General features: G+C 50.6%; 1 protein-coding gene and 1 long non-coding RNA gene across 2 annotated transcripts in view; one reads left to right on the top strand and one right to left on the bottom strand.

Annotated features, from left to right (window-relative positions):
* DNAH2 (dynein axonemal heavy chain 2) overlaps positions 1 to 24,207 on the top strand; it is a 143,707-nt gene that overhangs the window by 29,140 nt on the left and 90,360 nt on the right. The window contains exons 7-16 of the mRNA XM_079951695.1: positions 4,998 to 5,236; positions 5,426 to 5,617; positions 7,034 to 7,191; positions 10,130 to 10,217; positions 10,489 to 10,694; positions 11,185 to 11,314; positions 11,941 to 12,123; positions 18,832 to 19,046; positions 19,610 to 19,756; positions 22,913 to 23,069. Of these exons, the coding sequence (XP_079807821.1) occupies positions 4,998 to 5,236; positions 5,426 to 5,617; positions 7,034 to 7,191; positions 10,130 to 10,217; positions 10,489 to 10,694; positions 11,185 to 11,314; positions 11,941 to 12,123; positions 18,832 to 19,046; positions 19,610 to 19,756; positions 22,913 to 23,069 (1,715 nt within the window). The remainder of the gene's footprint in view (positions 1 to 4,997; positions 5,237 to 5,425; positions 5,618 to 7,033; positions 7,192 to 10,129; positions 10,218 to 10,488; positions 10,695 to 11,184; positions 11,315 to 11,940; positions 12,124 to 18,831; positions 19,047 to 19,609; positions 19,757 to 22,912; positions 23,070 to 24,207) is intronic.
* Positions 1 to 24,207, bottom strand: part of LOC307202372 — a 359,370-nt gene that overhangs the window by 262,453 nt on the left and 72,710 nt on the right. The window lies entirely within an intron of this gene.

Below are 24,207 nucleotides of genomic sequence, written 5' to 3'. Positions count from 1 at the left end.
GGATGATATCTCACAAACAGGCTCCGAGATCTGATTTGTTCTGTGTCCACATGCACGCAGTTGAAGTCTTTCACTTTCCGTAGCTGTGCTGCGGTTTCTTATCCACACCAGTGGGCTTTCCTCGTTTGAATCTTTCTGTTTACTGGCCCCTCCCTTCAAGGACAACACCACCCTCCACTAACATTTCCGCAGGTGGCGCTGTGGTCTAAACCACTGAGCCTCTTAGGCTTGCCGATCAGAAGACTGGCGGTTCAAATCGGCACAATGGTCTGAGCTCCCGTTGCTCCGTCCCAGCTCCTGCCAACCTAGCAGTTTGAAAGCACACCAGTACAAGTAGATAAATAGGTACCACTGCGGCAGGAAGGTAAACGGTATTTCCGTGCGCTCTGGTTTCCGCCACAGTGTTTCGTTGCGCCAGAAGCATTTAGTCATGCTGGCCACATGACCCAGAAAGCTGTCTGTGGACAAACACCGTCTCCCTCGGCCTGAAGCCCCATAGTCGCCTTTGACTGGACTTAACCGTCCAGAGGTCCTTTACCTTTTCTTACCCCATTATGGGCAATTTCTGAATCTGCGCACGTGGACCTCTAAATAATAATAATATCACAGTAAGTGTGGAAGAGCAAATATCGTCAACCCTTAGCTGTCATGTTTCGTGATGAGCAGAATGGAGCTTGTGCTTTTTGGCGGAAGTGGCAACATTGAGCAAGGTGGACTGATGTTTGGACTCAATGTAAGGCAGCTAGCTGTGACACAGCTTATTCCTTCATGGGATCTCTTCATCTCAGGTCCGGCCGCTGCTCCGGAACCTGCCCCAGTTGGCATCCTGCATATTTCAAAGGGCTGCTCTCCGAAATACAAATGGTTTATGCCCTCCATTTGTCCCTGCTGCTCAGCCCAGAGCACCTATTTTCTTTATCCCAGCCCTCGAAGGTACACAAGGGGAGGCATCCCTGGACATTGTTTTGCCAGAGCACAGCCCTGGAAAACAGCAAGGGACACCTTTGCTATTCTGGGTGTTAAAAATGCACAGTACTTGGTTTTATTTTACTGCTGTTTTTAATGGGCACATTACCCATCCTGAGCCTTCAGGGTACGGATGCTTTGAGATGCCTGTTCTGTCCTTTGTTTTCCTTATCTTGCCAGGGTCCCTCTCTGTGCCTTAAGGGAAAGGGCACGACCTGCCTGCTCCAGCCTATTCATCTGCCTCAGGGCAGAGAGGAGAGAAAAACCCAATATATATATATTTCTCTCTCTCTCTCTCCTCTCCACCCCTTTGCTCAGGAACTTCTTGTAACCTCTCTTGGTGCATTTTGAGTGACATTCTTGGGTTGGGGGGCACTTTCTTCCCCACCCTCCCAGAGTTCCCCTTTGAAGTGAAACCGGGGCTTGCAGAGCCCAAGAGAGGCTTGAGAACTGAACCAGAGCAGGCCTTAAATGCGGAAAAGGCACTGGCCGAGCTGCCACTTGTGGCCATAAGACAAGTGGGGGGCATCACAACTGCCCCCCCCCGCTTTCCCGACGCAGTGGTCGCCTGAGGTGATTTCTCCCTCAGCTGTTCTCCTCCAATACTTCTGGTTTGGAGCCAAGTTGAAGGAGAAACTACCTCAGGGGGCATGCGTTGCAGGGAGAAAAGTCTCTGGGGGTGCAGGCACACGGCACCCCCATATGGACCTTCCTTTTGTGCTTTGAACTGAGCCTCCTGTGTTTGAAGAGACAGGTCCGTCGCCATCTTGTGCGGCTTGTCTCTCTGGGCCCGTCCCGCCATCCCATTGCCCCAGCCGCGTCTCGTCCCCTTTGTCTCTCCCAGGGGCTGCTGGTTCTGTTACTGCCCAGCAGGCAGAAAAGAAAAGAAAGGCTGAAAGCGCCGGCGAGAGAAATCGCCAGTCAGATCTGGCGCAGCGGCTCGTTTGTTCCGCCCTGCGCAAATTCAATTGAACATCTCGCTACGGACAAGGGGAAAAGATGTTGACTGAATTATGCAGCGCGTGTGTCTCTATTAGGAATAATAAAGCAGAGCCTGGCAAAGGTGTACCTCACCAGGGGTTGTTCAGTCCTTTTCTTCCGTATGCAAATGGCAGAGGAAGCCCACCGGGGGAGCCTGCTGGGCCTGGGGTGCCCCCTCAGCCGCTGTACTGTGTGAGGGACATGTCAGACATTCCTGTTCTGAAGGTGTGGGCCCACAAAATGTTCTTGTGTGCATAAAAATAAATGCCACAGATGTACAGTCATACCTCGGGTTGAAGTTGCCTCAGGTTGAGCGTTTTCGGGTTGCGCTCTGTGGCAACCTGGAAGTAACGGAACGCGTTACTTCTGGGTTTTGCCACTCGCACATGCGCAGACGGTCAAAATGACGTCACGCACATGCGCAGAAGCGGTGAATCTCAATCCGCAGACGCGGGTTGCGTTTGCTTCAGGATGCGAATGGGGCTCCAGAATGGATCCCGTTCGTATCCAGAGGTACCACTGTATATTTTTAGTGTTGGGACAGCAGCCTGCCCCTACCTGCCCCTCCAGGTGTTCTGGACTACAATTCCCATCAGCCATAGCTGACTGTGGCTGATGGGAGCTGGAGTCCAAAACATCTGGAAGGAGCAGGTTGGGGATATATTGTCATAAGAGCACCATCCCTCGAGGGATCTGGGCCTGGCTTCTTTTCCCCACTGCCTGGATGTACACATGGCCTCCTGCAGGCCTCTCCTGCCCCAACACGGGTGAAGCGGCTTGCGTTTCCTTGCTGTTGCTGCCTTCGGCTTTCTTCTGGCGTCCAGGAGAGGCGGCTCCTTGTTCGCTCTCCCTCGCTTGTGGCGTTGCATAAATTGCCATTACCGTTGGCTTTTTCCAACAAAGGAAAATAAAAAGGCCTTTTAGTAACAACAGGCATTAATTGACCCGTTTTTTGGATTGAACGCCGCAGCACTTCAGTATGGCCCAAGCTCATTTGGGCATGTGGGGGGAATAGACTCCAGAACGTTCTTATCTCTCCTCGATTTTGTAGCTTTTAAAACACAGACACACACGCAAAGCACAAAAGGGAGACGACCCGTTCATCTTGTGCCTTGTTTTATCTCCGAATTTGAGTACAGGAATTTTTTCCCCCCAAAGCATAAAAGTGGAGCGTGCCCCTTTTCAAAGTTTTAAAGCATTATGTAGAAATCCCCCACTGCCATAGACAGATGGAGGATTTGAAATTCACATGATTGTCCCATAATGAGAGGCCTGTGCGGTTGGCAGCGCCCAGCCTGCAATGTTCGCCGCGCGCATTAAAATCTTCCCATGGCTGGATATTTTGCATGGCAATGCATGCTTGGGTTAAGCATCCAATTGGCTACCTTGGGGTCGTCTCTTGTGTGACTAAAACCTCAGCTGTTATCAAGCACTTAGAGATACTTGGCTATTCTAATCCCTGGGCTGTGTGATTGTCTTACCCCTGTAATTTGGCACAGAGACTGCAGCTTCCACGCTGCGATACTAACTCTTCCTAGATGGCTGCTCTCTAGCTATTAGCCTCTTCCATTCCAAGAGCGGGGGAGAAAGCAGCAAACTTGGCGAGCTTCAGGTGCCACAAACTCTCCCCACAACTGAGGCCCTGCGGCTCCTTTCGGCAGTTTCCTCTTCCGGGGGTTCTCGTGCACCTGGAAGTGTTGTTCCCCCCTCTTTCCGCAGCCAGGGGAGCCCCTTTTATGATTCAGACCTGCAGAGCCCCCTCCTCTTAGCTCTCCCCCAGAATGCACTTGGACACGATGCATTTGGGATCTATCAGACAACAGACCGCAAAGTAGAAGGTAATTTCTGCACGAGCCCAGGCGCAGCAGCCAAAGTCCCATATTAAAGAGCAGGGATGGCGGCGCATTTAGGCAAGTGTCAGAGCCTCGTGTGCAGAATGGCTGGGACAAAGAATTTGCCGCGTTTCCCTCTCCTTTCTGATGTACAGGAGGAGAGCGACGTGGTTCGAAAAACATCAAAGCCCCGACAGCGCCGCCATGGCTCAAAACAGTGTGCGTTCACACAGAATGAAGGCAAATGGTATCAGGTACTCTTGGAGGGACCCCCCTCCCAAGGAATATGCCTGATTTCTGTGTGACTCACCCTGTCTCTTTGTATAAGAGTATATTCTCCACCCAGGGGACTCTGTGCAGTGAAGCCATAGCATGATATATCCCAGAATTCTTTTTCTGCTTTCCAGAGTGGAGACAGACTTTCTCTCTCTCTCTAGCAGACACTCTATGAGGTCCCTCCACATTTCCACTCCTGCTCAAGCACAGCAGCGATTAAAGTGTTTTAGGCGTTTGTGAAGCACCAGTTCTTATGCACATGTCCAGAGACTCTTAACCTGTGATCTTCTCTCTTTTCCAACTGTGTACTGCATTGATCCATAGGCAACTCAAACCATGCCTTAATGTTAAGCTGTTATCAGTCAGTTCACCGTCAGGTGAGGCACGTGTGGCTGCCCCACACATTCACTGAGCAACTTTGGGTTAGGCTCCACGCTCTGTCCTCACACATGGCAGTAAAGGCAACTGCTGCTACTATGAAAACTGGTCAGGGCCTTTTGTGCTGAGGCAAAGCATATATACAGTGGTACCTCAGGTTACATACACTTCAGGTTACAGACTCCGCTAACCCAGAAATAGTACCTCGGGTTTAGAACTTTGCTTCAGGATGAGAACAGAAATTGGGCTCTGGCGGCGCGGCAGCAGCGGGAGGCCCCATTAGCTAAAGTGGTGCTTCAGGTTAAGAACAGTTTCAGGTTAAGAATGGACCTACGGAACGAATTAAGTTCTTAACCCAAGGTACCACTATATATACATACATACACACACACACACACACACACACACACACACGTACACACACACACACACACACACACACACATATATACAGGGGTGAAAGGCCCCAGAGCCTACACTTTGAGTTGATTCCTGAAGCTTGGCAGGCCTGGGGGCCATCTGATTTTATTTTATTTTTATTTGCTGTTGCTGCTGTTATTCCAGCATCCATGATTCACTGGACCCGGCAGATCAAGGAGGTTCTGAGGGCACAAGAGGCTGTGGAGAGCAGAGAGAGCTCAGGCCCGCTGGAAGAGATCGAGTTCTGGAGGAACCGCTGTACAGACCTCTCCGAAATCAGCAAGCAGCTCTGCCAACAGGGCGTGAAGCACATCGAAACCATCCTGGCCTTTTCCAAGTCTTCCTATGTCACCCCTTTCCAGCGGCTTGCCAAACAGATCCAGGTGGGTGCAGGTTGGGCAGGGCAGGGAGGGAATTGTCTCAGGAAAGGGGGTTTCAGTTTCTTCCACACCAAGCCCTTCCTCCAGTCTGCCTCTCCTTCATGGGAAGGGTTCAGGAGGAGGTTGAGCCATGTCTGTGTGGGCACGGATCCTGCTTCAGTCCTTGTTTATTGCTCTGTGGTTGCTTTGCAGGATGGATCAGAGCAGGCCCAGTCAAATCTCCGATTCCTCTCCATCCTGAAAGAACCGTTCCAGGAGCTATCCACCCTTCGCCCCCAAAACATCCCCGAAAAGTTGCCTCACCTCATCAGCCTCGTCCGAATTGTGTGGGTCAACTCCCCGTACTACAACACTCGAGAGAGAATCACAGCCCTGTTCAGAAAGGTGAGGGCCGCACTCCTCTCTTCGAACCTAGACCATTTCCTTCCTTCTAAACAGGTTTTTTTAGCCTGGAGAAGAGGAGGTTAAGGGGTGATATGATAGCCATGTCCAAATATATAAAAGGATGTCACATAGAGGAGGGAGAAAGGTTGTTTTCTGCTGCTCCAGAGAAGCCGACACGGAGCAATGGATCCAAACTACAAGAAAGAAGATTCCACCTAAACATTAGGAAGAACTTCCTGACAGTAAGAGCTGTTTGACAGTGGAATTTGCTGCCCAGGAGTGTGGTGGAGTCTCCTTCTTTGGAGGTCTTTAAGCAGAGGCTTGACAACCATATGTCAGGAGTGCTCTGATGGTGTTTCCTGCTTGGCAGGGGGTTGGACTCGATGGCCCTTGTGGTCTCTTCCAACTCTATGATTCTATGATTCTATTCTAGGTTTTACTAGTACAAATAACGTCCAAAGCAAGCTGTAAAATCTGGCATAAAATAACAGCATAAATGTTTATAGATAGCAAAAGTCTGTCTGGGCTTCTGAGGGAGGCTAAGCCACACAGGAATTTATGCCCAGCTGCTCTGACCTGCCCCACAGCCTTGACCCAAAACCCTTCGCCATCTCTCCTTCTCCTCGCCTTGGAACTGGTGGTCATCAAAGTTTTGTTCCTTCCATTCTTCTCTATATCCCAAACCTCACTATCTTTTTGCTCTTGTGTGGCCCAAATCCTTTGCATCTGAGCTTCCCTGGTATGTCTAACCAAGCTCTCCCCTTCAGGCTGCTTGTCTGCCTATCTCTATCCTAGAAGCAAGCTAAGCATATGCTGTTGGTCCAGGCAAGGGTAGGATGGTTAAGCCTTGTACAATTTTGCCTATAAGCCTATCTTCAATTTTATTCCTTAATGCCATTCTGGTGTTGGTAATGATGAACATCTCTTCTTTCAAACCCAGTTCTCTGGCTCTGCTTATTACCTTCCCCGACCCCCAAGTAACTGAAGTAATTACCTGGGGTGCAGTGCAACTTCCTGAAATATGCCATGACTGTTCAAGAGATATTTGAAATATAAATGCTTTTAAATAAAATCAGATTACTCTGGATAAAAGATCTCAAAAATCCTATCTCTGTGTTATCATGTGTAGACACACGAGTTAGCGTGTAACACATGATAAGGGACATGGGCAGGCTTGGTAACATATATCTAAAACAGTGGTAGCTAACAGTGGTAACGTTGGTAGTGTAAAACAGTGGTGGCTAATCTGTAACTTTCCAATTGCTGTTGTTGGACTACAATTATCATCATCCCTGACCATTGGTCATGTGGACTGGAGCCAATGAGTGATGGAGTCCAGCCACAGGTTAGATGTTCGTGATCCTAAGGATTAACTTGGAGGTGGTGCTGAAGTGGCCTCTCCTGACTTCTCCCTAGATGAGCAACAAAATTATCCAGATGTGCTGCAAAGACATCTCCCTGGACCGGCTCTTTGAGGGCTACATCAACTCTACCCGGCAGACTCTCCATGGCTGCATCTCATGCATGTCCTCTTGGAAGGACAGCTACCAGCACGCTGCTCATATGCACAACAAGTAAGAGGCCTTGGGCTGGCAGTGGGTGTTGGCCTGGGAACAGATGGGCTGCCATATCCCGTGTCAGGCTGCTGACCTGGAACATTTGCTGAAGGATGCCATCGGTCACCGGAATGTCCAACGGTGTATTTGCAAGACCGAATGTCCTTTATCTTACTAGCAATTTAGTCTCATTACATCTCCTATCTCCACCTTAAATTCTTCACAACATTATCTCTTTTCAAAACACATTGCTTTCCCACAAAGGAGGCATGGAGTGGCAAAGTTACTTTTGATTTCAAGGCAACACTTTGGTTCTGAAAACAGAGAATTAAAAATAAAATAAAAGTTCTTAACACTCCCTTGATCATTTAAAACTTCCTTGGCTCAAACAATTTGAGCATTCTTTTTCTTCTGCCTTCAGTGGTTTCATGATTGACTTTTTAAACCCAGAAAGTAGCTTGCCCACCAGATGTAAATTTCCACCGGCAGACAGAGAACCCTCTCTCAATCATAAATTATAACCATCTCAGATATAATTAGAGAAAGGGAGGGTTTTGCAGACCCTATGCCCATTAGGGCTTTTATGTGGCTTTGCGCAAGATGTTTATTCCTCTGCTCATATGTCATTTAACCCTGTCCATGTTCCCAGGAACTGACAGCTTCTTGGTTTCTTGACGTAGAACACAGCTTTTTCAGAGCACCAGAGGTTAATCTCCTGTTCACTCTTATCTCTAGAGTGAATTTGATAGCCAAATGTATGCCTGGTTATCATCAATCACCATGTAATAATCTCCACTGGCAACCTGCTGACAGAAGGTGTTCAGTCCGCCAAGTTCCTCTCCCGGAAGTCCTGTGCCTCATGGACCACTTTCAGTCGTGCTGCATTCGAGGCCCATTGCCCTCCTTCTTGCCTGAAAGATACCCCCGGCCAATTTCCTCCATGCTCTGGCTCTATTGGTCTTCCTGCTGTGTCAGATGACCTCCTAGCATTGGCTTGTGTCCGTTCTAGGGACAGGAGGCCTGGGGAGAGCTAAGGTTGGGAAGGGTCCCCTGCCTTTCCGCAGCATGGAGCTGAGGAGCCACGAAAGAAAGGGAAGGCCCATGTCCCAGGGCTTATAGCACCTGCTTTGGTCCTAGGTTGAATCCCCGGCATCTCCAGGTCCGAAACCCAGGAGAGCTATGTAGATGATTCTGAGCTAGATGAACCAGTGGTCTGACTCAGGAAAAGGCAGCTTCCCCTGACAAGAGGCAGAGCTGAAAGCAGTTTGCAAATGGGATCAGCTTCTTGCACTCACCCCCGCATACACCAGCGTTCAGTGGGTTGGGAGGTTTCACGTACTGTTGCCAAAAAAAATTGACCCGAGGCTACGACAGTTGGAGAAAAGCAATGTGTGTACACCACAGGGGAACCAAGCCCTTCCCAAGCCATTTTCAGCTCTTCCTTTAAACAATTTTGTACTACAGTGGTGCCCCGCAAGACGAACGCCTCGCATGACGGAAAACCCGCTAGACGAAAGGGTTTTCCGTTTTGGAGGCGCTTCGCAAAACAAATTTCCCTATGGGCTTGCTTCGCAAGACGAAAATGTCTTGCGAGTTCCTGCGGGTTTTTTCCCCCCCCCCCTTTTCCTAAGCCCTAAGCCGCTTATCAGCTGATCCGCTAAAAGCCGCTAAACCGCTAATAGCGCTAATCCGCTAAGCTGTCAATTGGCTTGTTTCGCAAGACGAAAAAACCGCTATACGAAGAGCCTCACGGAACGGATTAATTTCGTCTTGCGAGGCACCACTGTATCCCCACCCCCATTTGATCCCGCAGGAGGCAGTCATAGCCCCCAATCCTTTAAAAGAGGATTCAACAAGTTCATGGAGGTGCAGGCTTTCAGCGGCTCCTAGTCACAACGGCTGTGCTCTTTGTCAGTGATGCTTCTGAATGCCAGTTGCTAGAAACCGCAAGAGGGGAGAGTAGCTCTTGTCCTGCTTGCATCTGGTTGGCCACTGTGAGGATGCTGAACTTTTTGGATCCAGCAGGCTCTTCTTATGCTCTTATTGACTGTGTCTGTTATTTCCTTCTGCAATGGCCCCCGTGTTCTCCAAGCAGCCACACAGCTGCCTTAGGCTGCTCTCGCCTGTCCTTCAGTGCCTGCTTCCCTGCCAGTCGGCTGGACCTGTGGAGAACCAGCCTGCTCCGTGTCTGTCGGGTGGATATTGTTTGAGCTGCAGCGACAGGAGAGCCGTGCTGGGCAGCTTAGCAAGGTCCCCTGCTTGCCCCTCACCCGGATCCCCGTGTCAGCTGATCCCTGGCTTCTCCGGCTTCCGTTCTGGCCCTGGCTGTCTCTCCTGTTCCCTGATTCTCCTGGCTGTACTTCAGAAATAATGCAACATAATCTATCATTATGATTAGGGATGTCAGGCTTAAGTGGGTGCCTGGTCCTTGACAATTAAGTCTAAGTGTTACTTGTCTGCTTCAAATTCAAATTAGTGGGGCTGGATCAATATCGTCAAAGATATAAAGACATTTAACATGCTAGCGGCTGTGATGCAAGGCAGGCACGGCCAGGCCTGGATTAGGCACTCAAGCCGTGCTCCTGGGGCGAGGATCTCGTATGTTCCCAGAGCTCTTTGATTAGATGATTTCTCCAGAACCCTCTTGCCTGCGGGGGTGGGTGGGAAGGGGCGGGGGAGAGAGAAAGACAAACAAGGGGTGACTGGCTGGCTATCTTTCAGCTTCTGCGTTCTTTCCCAATATGCTTGGACTCTGTCTTGGGAAGGGTTCCATTGCTTTTTGTGTCCCCCCCCCCCGGATCTATATGGTCACTGGATGCACCCTCATCCTGTTTCTGACCCCTGTATGCCCCCTACTTGTATGGGCAGCCCCTTCGGCTGGGTGGGAACAAGGACCCCTTGCCCCTAAACATGACAAAAGTCATCTGTTCTCCTAACTATGCGTCTCCTCCCACAGGCTTTCTGGGAAGGGCTGGGTACTGGACCAGACCAGCATCTTTGCCCAGGTCGATGCCTTTGTCCAGCGTTGCAAGGACCTCCTAGAGGTACGTGGGATGTCACAGCAGAAGTTCAGGTCTCAGAAATTCATTCATTCTCTGATGTGTCCCCTGTTGCTTTCCCCATTTGGAAAGATCTGTGGGTGCACGCGGCTTTGGTAACTGGGCTGGGTCTTTTGCAGGGTACGCTAGGCCCATGTGATTTGGGATCTGCCCAAAACATCAGGTTGCCTGACTGGGGATCTCCACAGGCTTTAGCCTTCCCCTGGAGGGCAGAGAAATATCTGTGAGGGTTAGGGATTTTATGTCTGCCCAATAGGTCTGCGAGAGCCAGCAGCACTTTGCGCGCTGGGAAGACGGCAAGCAGACCCCGCTGCCCTGCTTCTTTGGCCAGCGTGGACCCCAGATGACCAGGAGCCTGCTGGAGATTGAGGAGACCTTCAACAAATACCTCGGCCAGCTCCGCAACGTGAAGGGGGGAATCCTGGATGTGAAGAACACCTCTTGGCATGAGGACTTCAACCGGTGAGAGATCCCCCTGGCTGCCCTTGAGCTGGGAGGGCTGGCAGGAGACAAGTCTACATTTGGGTCCTTCATTCAGTGTACAGAAAGAGGGAGGGAGCAGAGGATGCTGGGAAGGCAAGCACAGCATCTCCTGAGGCAGAGCCTGCTGCTCCCAGTCAGGGCACTGCGCTCTCAGGGCACACTCAGAGCCAGTGTGGTGTAGTGGTAAAGAGCGGTAGACTCGTAATCTGGTGAACTGGGTTCGATTCCCCGCCCCTCCACATGCAGCTGCTGGGTGACCTTGGGCCAGTCACACTTATCTGAAGTCTCTCAGCCCCACTCACCTCACAGAGTGTTTGTTGTCGGGGAGGAAGGGAAAGGAGAATGTTAGCCGCTTTGAGACTCCTTCGGGTAGTGATAAAGTGGGATATCAAATCCAAACTCTTCTTCTGCTCTACCTTCTCCTTCCAACGTCCTCTCCCTTCTCTCTGTGAATCCCTGGGGGCATCAGCTTCCGTGCTGGCATCAAGGACCTGGAGGTGATGACCCAGAACCTGATCACCTCTGCCTTTGAGACCGTGAAGGACGTGGAGCGTGGTGTGGAGATCCAGGACATCTTCCATCACTTGTCATCGCGAGAGGTACTGCTAGTGACGGGCCCTCCGACTGAATCTGAGGCAGGGCTGAGCTCTGTGGAGCTGGCAGGAGGAAGGGAGCATCGAGCTATCAATGGGATAAGACTAGCCATGGCTACTAGCCGTGGCGGCCTCCAGTGGGGGAGCTGGCATACCTCTGAACACCAGTTGTTGGGGAGCTCAAGTGGGGAGAGGCCTGCTGAGCTCATTCCTGCTTGTGGGTTGCCCTTGGGGGCATCTCATTGCCCCCTGTGAAAGCTGGTTGCTGGACTAGTTGGGCCTCCTTTGGTCTGATCCTGGCTCTTCTTACAAGCAACTCTGAGTGTGGGCCTCTTTGCTCACAGTGGGTTTGAACATCTCTGTGGCATGAAAGTAGAGCTTGAGCAGGTATCACCTTGGACAGAGTTCAGCCTTCTGTGACCTAGCTGGTACAATAGGAGCCAGCGGTTAGGTCGGTTGGCTGCTGGCTCCCAATTTGACCAGCATCTCAAGAGCTTCAGGGAGGCCTGAGCCAAGGAAATGCTTGGGAGTTTCAGGAGGACCTTGGAAAGTGGTTCATTCCAGCGGGGCAAGGGTCGGTGGCTTCTCATTGTGGGAAGGGCATCCCACCAGGCCTCTTTTCTCTGTCCCAGGCCATCAAGCGCACCTTCGACAAGAAGACGGTGGACATCTTCATGCTGTTCAACAGAGAGCTCTCCCTGGTCAACAAGGAGTTGAGCAAGCGGACCCCTTTCCTGCCGCCACACATGTGCCATTACTCGGGCCTGGTCCACTGGATGCGCGCTCTGCGACGGCGCATTGAGAAACCCATGAATGTAAGGCTCTTGCTCTAAGGACTGCAATAGACCCCAGTGGCCGGCAGGGCTGGTCCCACCATTAGGCAGAGTGAAACGTCCGCCTCGGGCGTCAGCTGCTGAGGAGCAGGTAGTGGACTTGGCTTTGCGTGCTACGCAACCTGTTCTGTTTCGTGTGAGCAGGAGTCAGCGGGACAGGAGTGGATTAGCATGCTGTCTCCAGGCCCACCAGGATTGCATCAGACGTGCTGGTCACTTCCTTTTCCTGCTCCGCCTCGGTCAGAACTGTTTACATAGAACTGCATGGTTGGAAGGGACCCACAGTGCAGGAATCACAGCTTTTGCTCCCGCGGTTGTGAATCATTCTCCTGTTCCTGCTAGGTTAGCTTTGCTCCTTTCCCTCTACCATTTCGCTCCTTTCCCCTGGCCAGGGTACCAGGCAAGGTTCAGACCTGGCAGAGGCTAGCCCTCCCCCTGATCCTGGCTCTTGGCTTTGTTGGGTGGAGGCAGGGCATACGGTATCCGCAGGATATCCACCTTGGTCTTCTGTCCTGCACTAGTGAAACAATGCTCAGTGATTTAGAGAGTCTCCTGTCCTACAGTAATGCACGTCTCCTTCACATTAGTCTTGTTTTGCTTGGGCAGAGGGTGGGAAGGTATTCCTCTCCAGCCCTTCTAAGATTATTTTTTGGCGGGGGCAGCTATCTGCAGGTCAGCAAAACAACGGGCCCTTGGCATGGTCGCGGCGGCTGTTCTTTATTCATCAAGCAACCTCATCAATTTTTTTTGTCTATTTCTCAGCTATTTACCTCAATAACATCCTCCGTCTCTGAGTTCCATCTGACAGGTTTAATTATACGTTGGGTAGAAACAAAACGGCTTTTCCACCATCAATCAAACCTCCCCCCACCCGGCTCTTCGCTCTGTGCACACTTGAAAATTGAAATTGCCAAAATCCGCGTTAGGATGTAAAGGAAAGCTGCCGGTAGATCAGCTCCCTTCTGAACCTCCCTGTCCAAAACCAGCTTCTCCCCTGCCAGGAGCCTTCCCTTTATGTTGATATTAGCTGGCAAACGCCTGGACCCTGGCGCTCCCCTGCCCTGCTTCTGATGTTTGTTGTGTAATGGCGAGGTGTGCCAGTCCCTCAACGCTGCTCTTGGCAGGCAGAGGAAACAGGCACTTTCATATTCTCTCTCTCTCTCTGTCTGTCTGTCTGTCTGTCTGTCTCTCTCTCTCTCTCTCTCTCTCTTTCTCTCTCTCTCTTTCTCAGCGTTTCTCAGGCCCAGGGTGTGTGGGATGCAAACGGTTTTGCTATGCTGTGTGGCAAGAAGCCTGGGGACGGCCAGGGCTCAAGGCTTCCCACTGGGCTTGCCTGATTTCTCAAGTTCTGCGGGCCAAGTTGCAAGCTGAGATGGGGGTCATCAGGCAACTGGGCACGAAGACAAAGGCACACGGGTGGGGGCGTTTGTGGCCTGGGTGGGAGGGAAGAAGCCCAGCGGGACGGGTGAATAACCAATAAGTCTGGCGGCAGAATATGGGAGGTCTAGCAAGGCTGGGAAGCAGAGTTTGCTTTGGGAGCCCTTACTGATTTCTGTCTCTCTTTCTCTTTCACTCGGTTCTAGAGCAACTCTCCCCAGCCAACTGCCCTCCAGATGTTTTGGACCACAACCCCTGTCAGCCCCAGCCAGCACAGGTTGTGTGATGGAAGTTGTAGTCCAAAACATCTGGAGCGCTCCGGGCTGGAGAAGGCTGTCTAGAAACCTGCTGAGGTCAAGCAAGGAAAAAGTGAAGCCACCACTGGGGCTGCAATCTCCTGGGTGACGCGGATGCCATTAGGCAGTTGAATGCACATGCCTACCCTGTCCGTTTCCCTCGCTCCCACTCCATCCTCCACGTGGCCCATAGCTGGCAACCCACGCTACGTCACTGTTGTCACTTGACACATCAACTCAGAACCTGATTTGCACCCCACAAAGACTTGGGTTTCTTGCAGGCTTCTTTTCACAAAGTAAGTTTCCAGCCCTCCTGACTGGGTGCTTCAGAATTAGAACTCAGGACTGTCGGTGTGGAAGCAGATACTTCAAGCAACTGGGCCAGTCTGGAAGCTGAATTCAGCCCACCTTCCCCTGCCATTTTGCAGGAAATCCCTGGCCCTGATAGGCTCTTGAATTGATTGATTGATTGATTGATTGATTGGACTGCATTCAACTAACTTTTGCTCAGGGTAGACCCACTGAAATGAATGGTCCATAGTTAGCCATGACCACTAATTTCAGTGGGCCTGCTCTGAGTAAAAACCAGTTGAATATAACCCATGATCCACTTTTTGAGAAAAGGTATCACAAAGCAGTTTACAATATATAAAATAGGATTTTAAAAACCTGTACAGGATACCATATAAAGCATACAAAATGTCCTTTCATGACTGTGCCAACACCTATAACAATGAACTCCACCAGACCCCAATATGCCAGCCCTGATTTATGACCTGTTATTATTAAATTTATTACCAGCAGATCCCAGGACAGGTTACAACAATTTACAATTCAGAATTAGAAAACAGTCACAGGAGTAGGAATTCATAAGAAGAGTTTGGATTTGATATCCCGCCTTTCACTCCCTTTAAGGAGTCTCAAAGCGGCTAACATTCTCCTTTCCCTTCCTCCCCCACAACAAACACTCTGTGAGGTGAGTGGGGCTGAGAGACTTCAAGGAAGTGTGACTAGCCCAAGGTCACCCAGCAGCTGCATGTGGAGGAGCGGAGACGCGAACCTGGTTCCCCAGGATTACAAGACTACCGCTCTTAACCACTACACCACACTCCATAGTCTCCATCTGCCCTGAAAATTCCAGGACTGTCATGAAAGCCCATAACCCAAATTATCAAGGGGCTTTCCCTTCTGTAGGGGTGCGGGTGGCGCTGTGGGTTAAACCACAGAGCCTAGGACTTGCTGATCAGAAGGTCGGCGGTTCGAATCCCCGTGACGGGGTGAGCTCCTGTTGCTCAGTCACTGCTCCTGCCAACCTAGCAGTTCCAAAGCACGTCAAAGTGCAAGTAGATAAATAGGTACCGCTCCGGCGGGAAGGTAAACGGCATTTCTGTGCACTGCTCTGGTTCGCCAGAAGTGGCTTAGTCATGCTGGCCACATGACCCGGAAGCTGTAGGCCGGCTCCCTCGGCCAGTAAAGCGAGATGAGCGCCGCAACCCCAGAGTCGTCCGTGACCGGACCTAATGTTCAGGGGTCCCTTTACCTTTACCTTCTGTACAGTGTTTCAGTGTGTTACTGAAAGTTCAGAGGAAGCCTGCTGAATCTCAAAAGGGATGAAGTTTCGCTGCTGCGGGGTCGCTGTTGAGAAGGCCCTATTATGGGTTTCCACCGGCCTCATTGTGTCCACTTGTGGTTGTCCAGAAAACACCTATAACCCTTTTCTGTTCTGATCTTGAACTTCCTCTGTGCTGCACTTTTTTTTTACCTCCCCTGCTGCTACTGGAATTTACCCAGTCACTTGCGCCCAGGGAATACTTTCCTGGCTATGTACATTCAAAGGAAAAAGCAAAGTTCAGAAACGAGGGGTTTGGAACATGCCTTTTGGTAGACAGCGTCCCCGGGGGAAGAATGATACGTGCGTCAGCACATATGTTTTGGCTCTGATTCCTTCTGATCACGCAGCTCCCCTTGCAGTATTATTTAGCATGGGATTTCCCAGCTGCTGACAGGTAGGGATCACACATGACTGGAACGCAGCTGCTGCTTTGGCGGTGAGGCTTGCCAAGTCTGGACAGAACGTTCTAGCTCAGAGAATGGGCCGCCATTGATACAGGAGCGCCATTGTCCTTGGATAAGAAGATGAGGGCAGTCTTGGGGTCACCTTGTTTCAAGGAAATATGGGGAGAAGAAGACACATTATTCCACAACAGGTTTTGTTCCTGCCAGGAGTGCCAGTGTGGCATCTCAGAGCTGTGGGTGCCATGCAGCATGCTTGGCCCTGGCACTGAAATTTGTGGGTGCCCGGGCACTCAGGGCCCTAAGGAGTTGGCACTTATGGTTACCGTATCTATGCCAGGGGAGTAAGTAACTGGAGAACAGCTCAGTAGGGCATGGATTGAAACTTCCCCCCGTGCTGTGATCCTTTGGGGTCTGTTGCATGCGGGGAAAGCATTCAATACTTGCCACTTTGCTGCACTGCTAACCCCTGCTCTGTTGCATTTTAGGAGTGGGGAGAAAGAAAAAAATGGATATAAAGCTAATGCTATTAGGGAAGGCTTAAAGTGATAGAGTTGATTCCTAGAGAACTGAGGCTGCAGAGAAGGAAATGGCTACGGCAATCTATACAGCCAGAATAACAACACAGTAGGTCATCAACACCTGGGGAAATTGTGCAGCTGAGTTTAAAAAAATAAGTTGGATTTTATTAGCACTGAGCAGGGGAAATGCAAGAGGGGGGGTTTTGTTCACAGCGCTGTGCAAATGCCCTTTGAGTGAACAAAGTGTGGCTGTTCCACAATCAGTGTCCCGTTTGGAAGCAGGCCTTGCTGGGTCCTTGTTGAAGGAAATCGGCATTAACACCCTGGCCCACGGCATGGTTTCCTGAGCGTTGGCTGGGAGACCATCACGCTGGGGAAACCAACAAGTGGTGCCTGATTCAGCTTTGCTAATGACAAAAGCTTCTTAAAAGCTTTTTATATTTTTTATTTTGGCACTAATAATTGGCCCAATTTTTCTAGGTGACATATGTTGTTTTCTTTAGTACACCCACCGGAAAGAGTTTAATGGGCAACCAGGATTTTATTTTCCCATTTCGTTTGTGCCCACCGTTGACCCAAGTAGTGAACTAATGTTCTAGCTGAGCTCAAGACTGGGGGATGGATCCTGGGGGAGGAAGGAAAGAGGGGGGGGGCGTGAAAAGCAGGTGAGCCTCAAAATCATCAGCTGCTCCGCTAGCATTCCTTCCTTCCGACTTGCAAAGACTAGGGTGTGTGCTGTGATAATTAAGTTAATATTACCCCTTTCCCTGGGACGCAGGTGGTGCTGTGGGTTAAAGCCTCAGCACCTAGGGCTTGCCGATCGAAAGGTCGGCGGTTCGAATCCCTGCGGCGGGGTGCGCTCCCGCTGCTCGGTCCCAGCGCCTGCCAACCTAGCAGTTCGAAAGCACCTCCGGGTGCAAGTAGATAAATAGGGACCGCTTACCAGCGGGAAGGTAAACGGCGTTTCCGTGTGCGGCTCTGGCTTGCCAGAGCAGCGATGTCACGCTGGCCACGTGACCCGGAAGTGTCTCCGGACAGCGCTGGCCCCTGGCCTCTTAAGTGAGATGGGCGCACAACCCCAGAGTCTGTCAAGACTGGCCCGTACGGGCAGGGGTACCTTTACCTTTACCTTTATTACCCCTTTCCCAGTTAGGCATAGTCACATACACTCTTTCAGTGCAAGAGGGGAGCCTGACTACAGGTAGAGAACCAGGACACTGCGTTTTACTATGATGGGAAATGGTGGTTGCCAACTTACCATATTTCTGTGCTTAGGAGAACATGAATCTGCCGGAACATTTTAAGTGAACAGGAGAGGCAGAGCATAAGTCCCAGACGGCCTCTCAGGTGATGGAAAAGACCCTGTGCCCAGATGCTTCTTCGCATAGTGCACAGTTAAACTGTGGAACTCCCTGCCACAGGAGGCAGCGACGGCCACAAGCTAGAATGGCTTTAAAAGGGGGTTAGACAAATTCATGGAGGAGAAGGCTATTGGTGACTACTAGCCAGGGTGACTATGTCCTGTCTTTGCTGTCGGAGGCGATGGACCTCTGAATGCCAGTCAGTTGCTGGGGATTACATGTAGGGAGAGTGCTGTTGTGTTCTGGTCCCGCTTTCCAGTTTCCTACATTTTGGGGCCCCATGAGAACAGGATGCTGGACTAGGATGTCAGCCTGATTCAGCTGGGTTCTTCTTATGTTGGAGAGCCACTTCTGCTCAGAGTGGATGGGCAAATCCCTGGGCCTGCATCTTCAGTGTGTAAGAAGTTTTGTTGTTGTTGTTGTTTAGTCGTTTAGTCATGTCCGACTCTTCGTGACCCCCTGGACCAGAGCACGCCAGGCACTCCTGTCTTCCACTGCCTCCCGCAGTTTGGTCAAACTCATGCTGGTAGCTTCAAGAACACGGTCCCACCATCTTGTCCTCCGTCTTCCCCTTCTCCTTGTGCCCTCCATCTTTCCCAACATCAGGGTCTTTTCCAGGGACTCTACTCTTCTCATGAGGTGGCCAAAGTATTGGAGCCTCAGCTTTAGGATCTGTCCTTCCAGTGAGCACTCAGGGCTGATTTCCTTCAGAATGGATACGTTTGATCTTCTTGCAGTCCATGGGACTCTCAAGAGTCTCCTCCAGCACCAGAATTCAAAAGCATCCATTCTTGGGCGATCAGCCTTCTTTATGGTCCAGCGCTCACTTCCATACATCACTACTGGGAAAACTATACGGACCTTTGTCGGCAAGGTGATGTCTCTACTTTTTAAGATGCTGTCTAGGTTTGTCATTGCTTTTCTCCCAAGAAGCAGGCGTCTTTTAATTTTGTGGCTGCTGTCACCATCTGCAGTGATCATGGAGCCCAAGAAAGTAAAATCTGTCCCTAACCCTGCACACCTCGCTGGCCATCTTTGCAATCACGAGCGGTGTGTCTGTTGCCTCCCGGGAGCTGCCTTGCGTGGCTCCTGAGCAGAGCCCTCTCCTCTCCTCCTTGGCAGTGCCTCACCAAAGCCCACTTCATCCCCCACATTGGGACCGGAGAAGAGAGCTTCCAGACCTACCAGCTGCTCATCCAGGCCATGGACGAGATTGAGCGGAAGACCTTCCACGAATGGACCCAGACCCTGGACAAGGACAGCCTAAAACGCCTGGACACCCCTCTCCTCATTTTGAGCACGGAGAAACCCGGGATGCTGGACATCAATTTTGACAAGTGAGCAAGCTGATTGGTGGCAGTGGCGGTGGGAAACCTTGCACTGTGGAGCCGATTTGTTAGCCGATTCAAATGTCTTTTGTCTCATCTGTTTAATCTTCCATTCTATTTCCTGATTCATCAATTTCATATATTGTACCTGATGTAGCTTTATCTCTTTCAGGATCTCCTGTGATTTTGGTTTTGCCCTCAGTCTCTTTTCTCCTTCCTTTATTTTCTCCAGAATTTTCCCCTTTTTTTCATTTTGAGCTCTCTTCTTAATTGCATTCTGCTGTATCAAAAACCCTCTCATAACTGCTTTGCTTGCGTCCCAAATTACTCTTTTTTCAGTAGTGGTATTCATATTTATCTCAAAGTAGTCTCTCAAGTTTTTTGGGGGGCCTTTTTGATCATTTCCTCATTCCTAAACAAAGAGTCATTCATCCTCCATCTAAAGGAGCCAATTGGTGTTAATGTCATTTCCATCTTCACGGCACTGTGGTCGGAGCAGTGGAGCCTGGACATGTCTTGGGAGGCCAGGCGCCCCTCCCACCCCCTTGTGCCTCTGTCCCTTCTCTTTCCAGGCATTTGCTGAAATTATTTGTGGAAATCCACTACTGGGAAAGGGTTCTCTTTGAGATCCCCCACTACGTGGTCGAGGTTTACGAAAGGAAGGAGGACCTGCGCAACCTGAGAGAGAACCTGCTGCTGGTGGCACGAGACTATAACAGGTACGCTGGCCATTTCGGGAGGGCGATTGCTCTCTTCCGCTCTCGTCATTTGCAGATTCTTTAGCTGCGATTCCTGCATTTTGGGGGGGGGGATTGGACTAAATGACCCCTTGCTGCCCCTTCCAGTTCTACTGTTCTGTGGAATAGAACTGGTGAATTTCACAAACGCTGGTGCCTCTCGCCTTACAGCCAGCCAAGGCTAATTTGTCCTCCCTGCCTACTGTAATCAGTGGCCTGGGTTATGCCACTTAGGACAGAAGGCAGCTGCTTTTTTGAATCTCTGGTTAACACGTGTCTGGATGGCAGTTAACAACCAGAGGCACCTTTTAGCCGCTCCTCCCACGCCAATCTGAATGCCCCCCCCCCTTCTCATTGCTTTGGAAAGGATTTGAATGTTATGATTTGTAAAGGGTCTGGCACTGTGCAAAGATGGCGGCGTTCCTTTGTTTCGTGAAAATGTTTCCAGGTGTCTGGATTGCAGGGCGGGGCAGAGGGGGCTCTGGGCCCTAGAAGCTTTGACCTCAAATGCCAGGGCTGATCCTGTGGTCCATTCGTAGCACCTCCTCTTGTCTCACTAAAGGAATTCTCCTTCAGTGGAGGGTGGTATCTGTATACAGTGGTACCTTGGGTTACATACGCTTCAGGTTACATACGCTTCAGGTTACAGATTCCACTAACCCAGAAATAGTGCTTCAGGTTAAGAACTTTGCTTCAGGATGAGAACAGAAATCGCGCAGCAGCAGCAGGAGGCCCCATTAGCTAAAGTGATGCTTCAGGTTAAGAACAGTTTCAGGTTAAGAACAGACCTCTTGAACGAATTAAGTACTTAACCCGAGGTACCACTGTATGTGTTTTAGGTTCCACTTGATTTTGTAGACAGGGCTATGCAAAACAGACTTGGGGGCTTTATCCTCATGGAAAAATCCTTTCCCCCCTGCCCCCAGTTCATGCTCCCTCTGAAACCCTCAGCCTGCAACAGCGGCCTGGCTGGACCATTCTCTTTAGGGAGGAATGGGGCTAAAACAAACATGAGGCACACAGAAAAGTCATTTGGGAGGCCTGGGGCGAGCTCTCCCACCTGGGCAATGGAAAACTCCCAGTTCTTCCTAATTCTGTTTTCTGGGAGTGTGGACATCCCACCGTCCTTCTCCTCCTTGCCTGGCTTGTGACGGTCCAAGGGATGCTGTGTTTGCAACGTACAGAAGCAATGCCTGCAGCCCCCCATCCCGAACCCAAGTGTTGCTACTGTCAGGGTTCAGTTCCTCCCGCCACCCCAACTCCCACATGCTCTGATGGGTGGTTGCGGGCGGGGGGGCCTGATCAGGAGGTTCCTGCGGCATCAGCCTCGCTTCCATATTATGGCGTCGCCGCGTTCATAAGGCGATCAGAAGAGCGGTTTGCTTCCTGACTAAGATTTCCGAAGGTGTGTTGGGCAAGGAGGGGGCTTTCTCTCCCTCCCCCTTTTTGCTTTGCCACAGTCTCCTTTTTGAAGTGTGACATGGAGGCGTTTCTCTGCAGAGAAAGTGTTGTTTGAAACGAGCTTTGTCTTGGCAGCTGTATTTTTATCATGACACAAGTGTAAGCATTTCTTTTGTGCTAGCTTTTTTCCCACTTGGGAATTAATTGGAGACCAAGCTGGTGCAGCGGGAGAGAAATGGGCAGCATTCAATCCCTCTTTCTCATCAAACTCTCCCGGTTAGCTCAGGGAAGGCTGCCTGAGACCATCCTGTGCACTGGGCTTTTATTTGGTTCAGCATTCAGACGCAAGAGGCTTTTAAGATACACACAGGGGAGAATCGCGCCCGCGAATCCCCCAGGTTAATTAGTCTGGGATAAAGACCACCTCCTCATTCTCTATTAACAATCACCAATGCAGACAAGAATAAATGACAGTTTGCCCTAAATAGGGACTGAAACTGTGTGCGCAATACTACTTAGCGAAGACTGTGAGTAAAAGGTAAAGGAAAGGTTTAGATTGCCAGTTCTCCTTACGTAGCGATGGCCACCAGGTCAGACGGTTTTAAAAAGGAATTAGATGAATTCAAGGAGCAGTCAAAGCGCTGTTAGCTGTGATGGCTATGTGGAACACCCATGTTCAAGGGCAGTCTATATCTGAATAGCATTGGTTCTGAGGAGCAACAGTTGGGAAGGTCTGCTATCTTCATTCTCCTGCTAGTGGGTTGGCTCTAGTGGGAAATGGGAAGCTGAGCTAGGTGGTCCATTGGTCTGATCCAGCAGCCGGGCTCTCTGACAGTATTCTTTATATATATATATATATATATATATATATATATATATATATATATATATATATAAATTTTTAGTATACTAAAATTTTAAAGACGTACCACACAAATTATTATACATATGTCCTTGTCTGGACTTCCTTCAGCATCTCTGATAGCCTTCCGTCTTGATTATTTCTCCTGCAATTCTTAACTTAATATTGCCTTTACCTTTTCTAGCAAATCATTTCTCCCTTTCCATTTTTACAATATTTCTTAAATTACTCCTCACAGAACTTCTTGTAGTCCTACAAACGTAATCTGATCATCACAAATACTTTTCCGATACTCAGTAAATTTAGTCCAGTCTTTGGTAAACCTCTGGTCCCGCCGGTCTCGGATCCTTCCTGTTATCTTGTCTAATTCTGCGTAGTCCATCAATTTCATCCTCCATTCTTCTAATGTTGGTAGTTCTTCTTGCTTCCATTTTTGGGCCAATAATATTCTTGCTGACAGCATTCTTAAGGGAACATGAATATATGTCCATAGAGATTTGCGCCAGTCCCGCCTCAGAGACCTGCAATCGCAATGATTTAGGGCAAATCAGGTGCACCTGGAAGGATCCATCATGATGCGAATGATTGATTACCTCTGCCATTCACCCTCAGAAGGTCCCAGGGTGGGTTACAGAAACACAAACAGCATAGTCCAGAACCACATAAAACCAACCCCAGATGCAAAGACAATTATGCACTAATGAAGAGCGTTCAGGTAGATCGCAGAAATACTTTTCAGCCGTCAGGGGCTAGGGCCGTGTATTTTGGCTGCAAGACTTTGGTCTTTGCAACCTTTTGGCCGGTTTGGTGGGGAAGGAAGGGCTGCTTCTGTGGCTGGGTCTCATCCATCTCCCCCTGCCGCCCCTGGTGCTCAGGATCATCAGCATGCTGTCTGCGGAGGAGAGGGGCCTCTTCCGGGAACGCATCCGCTACCTGGACAGGAAGATCCAGCCTGGCCTGAAGAAGCTGCTCTGGTCCCTCAAAGGAGCAAGCGCCGTCTTTATATCGGAATGCCGGCTGCACGCCAGCAAGGTCAGGCTCAGGGGCGTCTTAACCACAGACAGATTTTGTGCCAGATTTTGGAGGGCGCCACAGGCTGAGTGTCCGGGAAGGAGAGTCAGGGCTTTCTCCCTTCCCCGCTCTGGGGCAGCCCGCTCCTCTCCTCTCAACCACCCATTGGAGCGTGCTGCGTCCGGCTCAGGGAAGCCCCTTTGCGTCCCCTCCTGCTGGGGCTGCCTGGGTGCCTGGCGGGTGCAATTGGGTGTGTCTCTCCCACCCCTCTCTGGCTGCGTCGGTGCTTGCGCGCCTCCCTGCGGAGTCTGAGAGCAGAGCAGGGAAGCGCCCTGTGCAATCCTGGCACCGAGTGAGGATGGGACAGCTGGTGGGCCACCTGATCTGCTTGCTGGCCCTTTCCCAGGCGGGGGCAGCTAAGGGGTCCCGGGCACTTAGAGGGAGGCTTCACGGGAGGCCGTCTGGGCTGCGATCCGGGCGCCTCTTACTTACGTGCAGCACTGAGCGCGCATCAGACCATGCGATGTAAACTAGCCGGACCAAAGTCCCCCTCCCTTAAAAAAAGGCTGACAACTCTGGGAAATGGGGGGGTGGGGGCAGCGAGATATTTGCACCACGGCACTGGATATGCTTAAGACAGCCCTGGTCAGGCTGATTTCTGCCCTGGGGTGCTGGGGACCCTGCATGCTGCTGGATGTCTTCCCTTCCCAGACCTCTGAGGGACAAGGTGGGCGGGCAATTCTAGGGATGTTCTGGGCAGGCTTTCCTTTCTCCAAAAGATCTGTTCTACCTTTGGGCTTGTCTGCTCTCCACATCACTTACTGTGCCACGCAAGCACCTACTTTTCGAACGGGGGGGCGTATCTACACTTCCTCTTGTTCCACCGCTTTCCTCTGGGGGAAACTGCTCTTCACCACTCAGTTGGAGCAAATGGCAATTCGAGTTTTCCCCAGATTGCTATTTGTTCCGATCTATAGCTAAAGAATGGGGTCTCCTTTGGAAAGGAGCGGAGCAAGGGGATAAGACCCATGCTTTCTAGGCAGCGCACAAGTGAAGTTTGGATGAACTCCTGATTGGGAGGCCGTTCTCTGAGCTTCCTCTCTGCTGCAGAGAGAACTTCTAAAAAGGAGCCAAAGCCCCTCCCCTCGACTTGGCCAGC

This window comes from Podarcis cretensis (assembly GCF_951804945.1).
Source record: "Podarcis cretensis genome assembly, chromosome: 13".
Classification (NCBI taxonomy): domain Eukaryota; kingdom Metazoa; phylum Chordata; class Lepidosauria; order Squamata; family Lacertidae; genus Podarcis; species Podarcis cretensis.
This window is presented reverse-complemented; position numbering and strand designations above follow the sequence as displayed.